Source organism: Palaemon carinicauda, chromosome 3 (assembly GCF_036898095.1).
Source record: "Palaemon carinicauda isolate YSFRI2023 chromosome 3, ASM3689809v2, whole genome shotgun sequence".
Classification (NCBI taxonomy): Eukaryota; Metazoa; Arthropoda; class Malacostraca; order Decapoda; family Palaemonidae; genus Palaemon; species Palaemon carinicauda.
The window spans coordinates 37,971,771-37,984,270 of NC_090727.1; the positions used below are offsets into that span (position 1 = coordinate 37,971,771).

The 12,500-nt window shown below is 40.6% G+C and overlaps 1 protein-coding gene and 1 long non-coding RNA gene across 2 annotated transcripts in view; one reads left to right on the forward strand and one right to left on the reverse strand.

Annotated features, from left to right (window-relative positions):
- The window catches only part of LOC137638854 (uncharacterized), a 34,590-nt gene extending 28,978 nt beyond the window's left edge, over positions 1 to 5,612 (reverse strand). The window contains exons 1-2 of the mRNA XM_068371266.1: positions 5,426 to 5,612; positions 4,926 to 5,328 (exon numbers count right to left, since the gene is read on the reverse strand). Coding sequence (XP_068227367.1) covers positions 4,926 to 5,328; positions 5,426 to 5,473 — 451 coding nt within the window. The 5' untranslated portion in view covers positions 5,474 to 5,612. The remainder of the gene's footprint in view (positions 1 to 4,925; positions 5,329 to 5,425) is intronic.
- LOC137637074 (uncharacterized) overlaps positions 1 to 12,500 on the forward strand; it is a 151,887-nt gene that overhangs the window by 29,557 nt on the left and 109,830 nt on the right. The window lies entirely within an intron of this gene.

Consider the following 12,500-nt stretch of genomic DNA (forward strand, 5'->3'; position numbering starts at 1 on the left):
CGGAGGCTCAAAAGTCAGTCTCAGTGGATCGATGTCTTTAAGGGATTGGAGACTTAGTCATCTGTATTTTTCTCATAATAAGCTAAACCAAATTGAATGATGAAAGCACCTCCGGCGATTCCGGAGGAATCATGGGTATCCTCTGGTACCTACCAGAGGGACCCTTCCCCTCCATTCCTCCCACCTTCCCCCTTCTATCCTCTCTCCTTCTCACTCCCTTCCTTCTCCTTTCTCCCCCCCTTCTCACTCCCTCCCCCTCCTTTCCTCCACCCTTCTCACTTCCTTCCCCCTCCTTTCCTCCATCCTTCCCACTCCCTTCCCTCTCCTTTCCTCCCTCCTTCTCAGTCCCTTCCTCCTCCCTTCTCACTCCCTTCCCCCTTCTTTCCTCCCTCCTTCTTACTCCCTTCCTCCTCCTTTCCTCCCCCCTTCCCACTCCCTTACCCTCCTTTCCTCCCCCTTCTCACTCCCTTCCCCCTCTTTTCATCCTTCCTTCTCACTCCCTCCTCTTTTCCTCCCCCCTTCCCACTCCCTTACCCTCCTTTCCTCTCCCTTCTCACTCCCTTCCCCCTCTTTTCATCCTTCTCTCTCACTCCCTTCCTCCTCCTTTCTCACTACCTTCCCCCTCCTTTCCTCCCTCCTTCTCAGTCCCCCCCCCTTCTTTTCCTTCCCCCTTCTCACGCTCTTCCCACTCCTTTCCTCTCTCCTTCCCGTTCCCTTCCTCCTTCTTTCCTTCCCCCTTCTCACTCCCTTCCCCCTCCTTCCCTCCCTCTTTCCAACTCCCTACCCCCTCTTTTCCTCCCTCCTTCTCGGTCCCTTCCTCCTCCCTTCTCACTCCCTTCCCCCTGGTTTCCTCCCTCCTTCTTACTCCCTTCCTCCTCCTTTCCTCCCGCCTTCCCAATCTCTTCACCCTCCTTTCCTCCCCCTTCTCATTCCCTTCCCCCCACCTTTCCTACCCCCCATCTCACTCCCTTCTCCCTCCTATCCTTCGCCTTTTCACTCCCTTTTCCCTCCTATGCTCCCTCTTCTTGCTCCCTTCCCCTCTTTTTTCCCTCCTTCTCAATCTTTCCCCCCTCCCTTCTCACTCCCTCCCCCCTCATTTCCTCCCTCCTTTCCACTTCCTTCCCCCGCCTTTCCCCCCTTCTCACTCCCGTCCCCTCCTTTCCTTCCACCTTTCCACTCCCTTCTCCCTCCTTTTCTCTTCATTCTCACTCCCTTCTCCCTCTTCTCCTCCCCCTATCTCACTCCCTTCCCCCTCCTTTCCTCTCCCTTCTCATTCCCTTCCTTTCCTTCCCTCTCCCTTCTCACTCCCTTCCCCCTCCTTTCCTTCCCCCTTCTCACTCCCTTCTTTTTCCTTTCCTCCTACCTTCTTTCTTCCTTTCCCCTCCTTTCCTCACTTACTCCCCCTCATTTTCACCCTCCTTCTCACTCCCTTCCCCTCTTTTCATCCAACCTTATCACTCCCTTCCCCCTCCTTTTTCCCCCATTTTCACTCCCATCCCCCTCCTTTCCTCCCTCCTTTCCACTTCCTTCCCCCTTCTTTCCCCCCTTCCCACTCCCTTCCCCCTATTTTCCTTTCCCCCTTCTCACTCCCTTCCCTTTCTTTACTCCCTCCTTCTCAATCCCTTCCTCCTCCTTTTCGCCACCCTCTCTTCCCCCTCCTTTCTTCCCCCTTTCTCACTCCCTTCCCCCTCCTTTATTCCCTACTTTTTAATCCCTTCCCCCTCGTATCATCCACCCTCCTCACTCCCTTCCTCTCTTTTCCTCCCTCCTTCTCACTCACTTCCCCCTCCTTTCTTCCCCATTTCTCACTCCCTTCCCCACTCCCTTCCCCCTCCTTAACTCCCTCCTTTTCTCCACATTCCCACTCCTTTCCTCCCTCCTTTCCATTCCCTTTCCCTCCTTTCCTCCCCCCTTCTCACTCCCTTCCCCCTCCTTTCCTCTCCCTTCTCATTCCCTTCCTTCCCTTCCTTCCCCCCTTCTCACTCCCTTCCCCCCATGCCAAGGATGAAGGATATAAATTTCTTCGGGTTCGAAGTCCAGACAGTGACATATTCTTCATACTTCTGTATTATGCTCCAAACTTAGGTGTGCAACTCCTTTTTGATACTGGCACTGGGAATAGAAGGAGATTCATAGATGTCACAGAACTATCGAAAGGGTTCACACCAACTTACTGTGCCGCTTTCCTTAGTCTGTATGCATTCAGTAGATGCGATATGACCAGTGCCTTTAAGGGAATTGTCAAGTTGAAACTGCTGCGAATTCTACAGAAATGCCCAAAGTACCAAGAAGTCTTCAGTTGCCTAGGGGAGTCATGGGAGGTAACAGATGAAATATTCCTTGCTCTTGAAGATTTCACATGCACCATGTAATCTGCCAAAATTAAGACAAAGGAGGTTGACCAGCTTCGATACCAAATGCTCGAGTTAAAAGTGCAGTGGGCAGTCGCTGGATTCAAAGAAGAATGTTGATCTTTCATCTCTTCAGCCACCAAGAGTGTCTAAATGAGCATATCAGGTGGTGAACTATCAGGTTGCGATATGAAAACGTGCCTATTATCCCAAACCTGAAGTCCCTCATCCAGCTGTGGATCATGGTTGAATAATGAAGGATGGAAATCTAGAACCCTGTTGGTTCAAGGGAACTACACTTCCTACAAGTATGGCTGATATACTTGAGACGATGGACGATGATGAGACATCTGATGATGAAAAATTTGATGAAAACAATGAAAGTGATGGAAATAATAATAATAATAATAATAATAATAATAATAATAATAATAATTTCCAGACAGTAATGAGACTGTAATCTAATATATATATATATATATATATATATATATATATATATATATATATATATATATATGTATATATATATATATATATATATATATATATATATATATATATATATATATATATATTTGAAAATTAGCATTTTATAATATAGGATAAAATAATATAGATAATATAACGAAAATATCAATAAATGAAACGATATAAACAAAATGGAAATATGGAAGTTTCATAAATCGAATGATTCTAGTGATAGTGAGTAAGCAGTGTTGCCAAATTTCCTCCTGACAACATCATTTTCCTTAATAACACTGATACTGAATTAGAAGTTCCATTTACATTTGGCACATGTGCGGCTAATCATAGGCTATGCTTTAACATGGTAGAGAAAATACTAATTATAACTCTCTCTCTCTCTCTCTCTCTCTCTCTCTCTTAGTACAGTTGGTAGAGGGGGTCTGCGTGCACCCCCCGGAAATCAATTTCTAATTGGTGTCTTCCTATGGGGAAAAATGTGTAGAAAACGGTTTGCTATGTTAAAAACTTGAAATATTGTCCCACGTGCCTTTTTTATGCAAATTAAGCCGCCATTACATGAAAATACTAAAATCGCTATAACTCCGCCAATACAACAGATAACTGCAAAAATAAGGTGTCTAGACCCAGGTTTTGAGGGTCTAGCATCAATATAAGACCAGTCTCATAGTGACCACATGTGTTCCTGACATGTAAGATATGCAAATTAGTGCCGCCATTACTGAAAAACCTATTTTTACCATATCTTTGCAAATGTTATAGCAATCGTGAAGAACGTGTTGCCTGTACTCGTATTTTAAGGGTGAAAGAACATCATAAGACCAGTCGTTTTTTCATCACAAGTGTCATTTGCACATTAAGAAGAAAAAAAAATTAAGATATAGATGCTTCTGGAAATCATCTAAATGTTCCCTGTCATCACAAGCTTCAATCGTCATCGCTTTCATCGCTGTCGAAGTCAAATGAATCTGTTTCTTCGTCTTCGCAATTATCTTCTGCTTCCTCCTGATCATCAATAGTTTCAAGGAGATCAACTAGTGAGGTAGGTAGTACTGGACCACATGACCACAATGGTTCCAGCATGCCTTCTTCTGTCTTTATCCATCCCTGGCCCTCGTCGTAGGGGTTTGGCTTTTCACAAATGGGTTCGTTAGCTCGTTTGTACAAACAAACCCGGTGGTTCACACGCTGGACATGGGGCTTCAATGCTGAAAGACATGGAGGGAGGCGAGCAAAGTCCACCTTAGATTTCAATGTTAATTTTTCATTTTCTCCTACCATCTTTCGAAGCATCTTAGATCGGACGGCATCCACAGACAAATCACGACTTTGGCTGTACATCAAGCAAGTGAATTGTTCTAACTGGTTCAACATTAGGCCATTTATGCTCCAGTCATTCCCAAGTTCTCTGAACACCTTGTGGAATCTCGGGTTCTTCTCAAGCTTTTTTAGTGGACCGACCTTCCCTTTTCCTTTGAAAGCACTGGTACAATCCTCCCCAGTGAAGACATAGAAGCCAAGAAGGGTAGCACAGTAGTCCTCCCCTAATGATTGTGCAAGCTCAGATACATTGATGAGCTGACGTTGCTTTCCTGATCCTGTATCAAGGTACACAGTCAGTTTGATAGCATGGGCATGGTAGAGTAGAATCACGAAGATATCCGTGTCAGGGGTTCTAACCACAGCATTCTTGTAACCAAGAACAGCAGCATGATGTAGGTACAACACCACTCTCGTATCTGTCTCTTCCTGGTTACTGTATATAGTGGGCATCTCAAGCACCTCGACCTGAAACAAAAAAGGTCATTGAGCATATTTTGGATTAACATGTAAATGAATGTAGTCATCCTAAAAATAAAGGTGCAATTTCACATACCTTGCCTTCTTTGGAAACGAACTGATGAGCTCTCCCCTCGACAATCAGTACTGCCATCTCGGTTCTCTCCAGTCTAGATGCCGCCTGTTGGCCACTCCATACCTGCAGCATGAGTTGACAGAGCTGCTTCTTGTTGTTGTCATTTGCAAGGAACACCTTGAAGTCGTATGGCTTTCTTGTTGCTGGTCCGGCAAGAATGATCCTCTCTGAGCTGCCACGTCGAAGTCTTTCCTGAGCTTTGATGGATCCCGGAAAATAGCTGTCAGTTGAGAACAAGAAATGTTTTTTGGCAATCATCTGGTCAAGTATCTGAAGGCAGATCTCCCCACAGGTCGGGGGCAAGTTAGAAAGGACATGGAGAAGTGCCATTCCATCCTGGATGAATAGGGCATCCTTTGGATAAGGCAGCTCATCTTGGTTGAACTCTTCCATCAGGTAGTGCAGAATGGTGGCTTTGTTGGTCTTCGCAAAAAATCCATCTGATGTTCCAATACTTGGAGGCACTGGCATCAGGCTGTACTTCATGAGTTCATCCAAGTCAATTGGTTCATCTAGGCACTGTGACTTCACAAGGAGAAGGAATGCAACATTGCTTTGCTCCTGATACTGTATGACCTGAAATAACAATATATATTATAATTTTATATTGTAATACAGATTGTACATAAGTCCCTTAACAATACATAACTTGCTCAATGAAATATAAACTTACCTTTCCTTGCGATGATGTGAGCTTGATCTTCTTGTTGCATGCCTCCATGGTCTTGAGTTTCTTCCTTTTGATTGGGTCGAAGAAGCTTCCTTGGTGGCCGCTCTGCAAACGTGTAATAAAGTCAGCCTTTGCAGCTTTTCCTACAGCGTCAGCTTCCAGCACATCCCTCTCAACATCCTTGGATGTAGGAGAACCAGAGGCTAAGGAGTAGAGCCTGTCCTTATCTGGGATTGTGAATGGATTCGTGAAGTTTCTGACAGCAGTGATGACTCTTTGAACAGCCTCTCCTATTCAGTAAAGTGTTGCCACCTATGATGAAATGATAAAAAATATTTCACTGCTTAATAAACACTAATTGGTAAGTACCCTCAGAATCTCTCATTACCTGACTATATCTCATTATAATAAAACAAATAAGCAAAAGGCACATTCAAATATAGTCTAATAATAAACATCAACCCATAAAACAAGGGTACAGACAACACGTTCTTCACGATTGCTATAACATTTGCAAAGATATGGTAAAAATAGGTTTTTCAGTAATGGCGGCACTAATTTGCATATCTTACATGTCAGGAATACATGTGGTCACTATGAGACTGGTCTTATATTGATGCTAGACCCTCAAAACCTGGGTCTAGACACCTTATTTTTGCAGTTATCTGTTGCATTGGCGGAGTTATAGCGATTTTAGTATTTTCATGTAATGGCGGCTTAATTTGCATAAAATAGGCACGTGGGACAATATTTCAAATTTTTAACATAGCAAACTGTTTTCTACACATTTTTCCCCATAGGAAGACATCAATTAGAAATTGATTTCCGGGGGGTGCACGCAGACCCCCTCTACCAACTAGACTATAAACATCAACCCATAAAACAAGGGTACAGACAACACGTTCTTCACGATTGCTATAACATTTGCAAAGATATGGTAAAAATAGGTTTTTCAGTAATGGCGGCACTAATTTGCATATCTTACATGTCAGGAATACATGTGGTCACTATGAGACTGGTCTTATATTGATGCTAGACCCTCAAAACCTGGGTCTAGACACCTTATTTTTGCAGTTATCTGTTGCATTGGCGGAGTTATAGCGATTTTAGTATTTTCATGTAATGGCGGCTTAATTTGCATAAAATAGGCACGTGGGACAATATTTCAAATTTTTAACATAGCAAACTGTTTTCTACACATTTTTCCCCATAGGAAGACATCAATTAGAAATTGATTTCCGGGGGGTGCACGCAGACCCCCTCTACCAACTAGACTAATAATGATTCAATGAATGGGAGGAATACAACAACAACGAAAAACAACAACAACAACATGAGACCCTAACAACTTGAGAAAGTAAGGAATTGGCGTACTCTTGTAATTATCCCTTTGCAGAATGACCGTAGTCTCGTTATTTAAAAATGTCATTGTGGCCCACGACCAGGTACCTGAAATCATTAGATAAATTTAGCATAAACTGTTTTATTGTTAGTAATTGTTCGTACTATTAGGTGTGCAGTTAATTCTATAAATCAGGCCTTCTCCATCATGAGGCTCAATACTACGGTATTTTAGAAATGTTACACCAGGTGTGACCAAGTTGTGGAATTATCTTTCTAATCGGGTAGTTGAATCTGAAGAACTTCAAAAGTTCAAACTTGCTGCAAATGTCTTTATGTTGAACAGGGTGACAAAGGTCTCTTTTGATTGTTTAGATCTGTCTTAATGTTACTGTTCTTAAAATCCTTTATTTTAATTTTTTAATACTTTTCATATAGTTTATTTATTTCCTTATTTCCTTTCCTCACTCGGCTATATTTCCTTGTTGGAGCCCTTGATGTTATAGCATCCTTCTTTTCCAACTCGGGTTGTAAGTGAGGCCATATCATTATTTTTAAAGCTTTTATTATTTTGTCTACAAGGACCCATGAAACAAACTTATCAAGGGAAAGTGTACATTTTCTTCTCTTTTTTCAGTCCTGGACACTGGGAAATGTGAAATAATTTGGGCGAGCAAAGTGTTTACATGATAACGAGGAACAAGCGGCATTAACTGTTTTTCGAGGGAAAGCCAATATCTAGTCTGTTTGCACCCTTGCCAACTATCTATAATTCCATCAAAACTTCGATTCTTCACTGTCACCTGTGATATATTCATCTCGTTCAGACAGTGTCTTCCACAGTTATTTGCATTCTGGACCAAAACAGTGACCGAAAGAAATGACTTTTCACCGTTACTTTTTCAGGATCCACATAAATTTCAAGCTGTGAAGTTTAGGCAAACGGATATATATATATATATATATATATATATATATATATATATATATATATATATATATATATATATATATATATATATATATTAAGTTATTCACTTTTCCCATCTCTTGTTTTTTCCAGTTTGGAATTATTTAAATGGAAACACGACTATTTTAAGTTATCGGTCTTCTACGTTTCTCCAATATTAACATTTTTAGTTAATGATAATTTTTAAAAAAGTGATTACTTTTTTTACACATTTTTTTATTTTTTGTCTTTTAAAATCTCATTGTCGTTACCTAACCCTACTCAGATCTATGGTAATTTCTCCTTAAATATTTTATGTTAGAGTATGCAACCTGTCAATAATGACGGCTAAATATTGAGATAGATACGCACGCACCCACACCAATCTCACCAGGTTATTACTATTCTCTCTCTCCCCCACTTATCCGAGAATCTGGGAGACCTCAGCGTGACCAGAAGATATAATGATGTAATATATATATATATATATATATATATATATATATATATACATACATAGATACATACATATATATATATATATATATATATATATACATATATATATATATATATATATACATATATATATATATATATATATATATATATATATATATATATATAGATATATATATATATGTATACTCAGATACTTGTTGTTTATTATATAGCGGAGATAAGTGGAGGAAGAACAATTTTTGTAGATTTGAAATACGAAGGCGGAGAATCTGTAAGTAGACCTTCTGACACGACATGGAAAAGGAACAGGATGAGAAAATTTCTCAGGACAAAAGTATATTTGTTTTGAGTGTATTTTCTTAACCAAAACTCATGGGGTTCATGGTACAAACAATTGCATAATCAAAATATATAACAATTGACTGAATTAATTGCAGCAGTTTTGAGTTATGCAATTGACCATTCCAATCATGAAAAGGCTGGAAGACGATGAATTAATCTATTTTTACTGCTCATTAAAGTTTCTTGGATTTAACATGTCTCAGGGTATTATAGTTCAGAGAATATTCCATATACCCTTTTTCAACCTTACTCCACATATTGGTATTAGTTTGTTGAGTGTAGTTGGAAAAGTGTATGGTAGAGTATTGATTAATAAGATTAAGGATAAAACAGAGAATGCAATCTTGGAAGTACAGGGTGGTTTTAGAAGTGGTAGGGGTTGTATGAATCAGATTTTTACAGTTAGGCAGATATGCGAGAAATATTTAGCAAAAGGTAAGGAGGTGTATGTTGCGTTTATGGATCTGGAGAAAGCATATGATAGAGTTGATAGGGAAGCAATGTGGAATGTGATGAGGTTATATGGAGTTGGTGGAAGGTTGTTGCAAGCCGTGAAAAGTTTCTACAAAGGTAGTAAAGCATTTGTTAGAATAGGAAATGAAGTGAGTGATTGGTTTCCAGTGAGAGTGGGGCTGAGACAGGGATGTGTGATGTCGCCGTGGTTGTTTAACTTGTATGTAAATGGAGTGGTGAGAGAGGTGAATGCTCGAGTGCTTGGACGAGGATTAAAACTGGTAGACGAGAATGACCATGAATGGGAGGTAAATCAGTTGTTGTTTGCAGATGATACTGTACTGGTTGCAGACACAGAAGAGAAGCTTGACCGACTAGTGACAGAATTTGGAAGGGTGTGTGAGAGAAGGAAGTTGAGAGTTAATGTGGGTAAGAGTAAGGTTATGAGATGTATGAGAAGGGAAGGTGGTGCAAGGTTGAATGTCATGTTGAATGGAGAGTTACTTGAGGAGGTGGATCAGTTTAAGTACTTGGGGTCTGTTGTTGCAGCAAATGGTGGAGTGGAAGCATATGTACGTCAGAGAGTGAATGAAGGTTGCAAAGTGTTGGGGGCAGTTAAGGGAGTAGTAAAAAATAGAGGGTTGGAAATGAATGTAAAGAGAGTTCTATATGAGAAAGTGATTGTACCAACTGTGATGTATGGATCGGAGTTGTGGGGAATGAAAGTGATGGAGAGACAGAAATTGAATGTGTTTGAGATGAAGTGTCTGAGGAGTATGGCTGGTGTATCTCGAGTAGATAGGGTTAGGAACGAAGTGGTGAGGGAGAGAACGGGTGTAAGAAATGAGTTAGCGGCTAGAGTGGATATGAATGTGTTGAGGTGGTTTGGCCATGTTGAGAGAATGGAAAATGGTTGTCTGCTAAAGAAGGTGATGAATGCAAGAGTTGATGGGAGAAGTACAAGAGGAAGGCCAAGGTTTGGGTGGATGGATGGTGTGAAGAAAGCTCTGGGTGATAGGAGGATAGATGTGAGAGAGGCAAGAGAGCGTGCTATTATTATTATTATTATTATTACTATCCAAGCTACAACCCTAGTAGGAAAAGCAAGATGCTATAAGCCCAGGGGCTCCAACAGGGAAAAATAGCCCAGTGAGGAAAGGAAATAAGGAAATAAATAAATGAAGAGAACAAATTAACAATAAATCATTCTAAAATAAGAAACAACGTCAAAACAGACATGTCATATAATAAACTATCGACAACATCAAAAACAAATATGTCATAAATAAACTATAAAAAGACTATGTCTGCCTGGTCAACAAAAAAGCATTTGCTCCAACTTTGAACTTTTGAAGTTCTACTGATTCAACCACCCGATTAGGAAGATCATTCCACAACTTGGTCACAGATGGAATAAAACTTCTAGAGTACTGCGTAGTATTGAGCCTCGTGATGGAGAAGGCCTGGCTATTAGAATTAACTGCCTGCCTAGTATTACGAACAGGATAGAATTGTCCAGGGAGATCTGAATGTAAAGGATGGTCAGAGTTGTGAAAAATCTTATGCAACATACATAATGAACTAATTGAACGACGGTGCCAGAGATTAATATCTAGATCAGGAATAAGAAATTTAATAGACCGCAAGTTTCTGTCCAACAAATTAAGATGAGAATCAGCAGCTGAAGACCAGACAGGAGAACAATACTCAAAACAAGGTAGAATGAAAGAATTAAAACACTTCTTCAGAATAGATTGATCACCGAAAATCTTGAAAGACTTTCTCAATAAGCCTATTTTTTGTGAAATTGAAGAAGACACAGACCTTATATGTTTCTCAAAAGTAAATTTACTGTCGAGAATCACACCTAAAATTTTGAAAGAGTCATACATATTTAAAGAAACATTATCAATACTGAGATCCGGATGTTGAGGAACCACCGTCCTTGACCTACTTACAATCATACTTTGAGTTTTGTTAGGATTCAACTTCATACCCCATAATTTGCACCATGCACTAATTCTAGCTAAATCTCTATTAAGGGATTCACCAACCCTAGATCCACATTCAGGGGATGGAATTGATGCAAAGAGAGTAGCATCATCTGCATATGCAACAAGCTTGTTTTCTAGGCCAAACCACATGTCATGTGTATATAGTATGAAAAGTAATGGGCCAAGAACACTACCCTGTGGAACACCGGATATCACATTCCTATAATCACTATGGTGCCCATCAACAACAACTCTTTGAGATCTATTACTTAAAAAATCAGTAATAATGCTAAGAAACGACCCACCCACTCCCAACTGTTTCAGTTTGAAAATAAGGGCCTCGTGATTAACACGGTCAAAGGCAGCACTAAAATCAAGGCCAATCATACGAACTTCCCGACCACAATCAAGGGATTTCTGTACAGCATTGGAGATTGTAAGAAGGGCATCACATGCTCCAAGGCCTTTACGAAAACCAAATTGCAAACTAGGGAGTAGATGATTACCTTCAGCAAACCTATTAAGACGTTTAGCCAGAAGACGTTCAAAAACTTTAGATAATATGGGAGTTATGGAAATTGGGCGGTAATCAGTGGGACTTGAGCTACCACAAACACATTTACATAGAGGAGTAACATTACCAATTCTCCAACTAGTGCTAAAAGCTCCTCTTCTTGCTAACTTGCGCAAAATAACAGATAACTTTGGAGCTAAGAAATCTGCTGTCTTTATAAAAAACAAAGAAAAATACCATTTGGGTCTACACCTCCATAAGCATCAAGGTCCATCAACAGAGCTTTAATCTCACGAGATCGAAAAGCTAAACTAGTTAGTTTAGCCTCAGGAAAACAGGAATGAGGAAGTTCAAGTTTTTCATTACTCTGTTTACTGTCAAAAACATCAGCCAAAAGGGTTGCCTTTTCCTTTGGACAGTGAGTGACTGAGCCATCTGGTTTAAGTAAAGGAGGAACTGTTGCATCTACACCAAAGAGTGCAGATTTAAGGGTAGACCACCATTTATGTTCCTGAGTTGTACCAGAAAGTGTTTCTTTTATGGTTAAATTGTACTCCTTTTAAGTTGAGGCATAAACTCTCTGAGCAAAAGCTCGAAGCTGAGTATAGTTGTTCCAGGTCAAATCTGATCTGTTACCCTTCCAAAGTTGATAGGCCTCCTGCTTCTCCTAAAAAGCACGTCTACAATCATCATTGAACCACGGTTTGTCCTTCACTCGGTACCTTAGCACACGAGAAGGGATACGCCTATCAATTATGTTGACTAGATTCTCATTCAAAGGGACAACAGGATCTACACTATTATATAATTGTGACCAGAAATAGAAATGAATGGCGAGCGATTGTGACGCAGTTCCAGTAGGCCCTGCTGCTTCCTCCGGTGCCTTAGATGACCGCGGAGGTAGCAGCAGTAGGGGAGTCAGCATTATGAAGCTTCATCTGTGGTGGAAATGTGGGAGGTTGGGCTGTGGCACCCTAGCAGTACCAGCTGAACTCGGTTGAGTCCCTGATTAGGCTGAAGGAA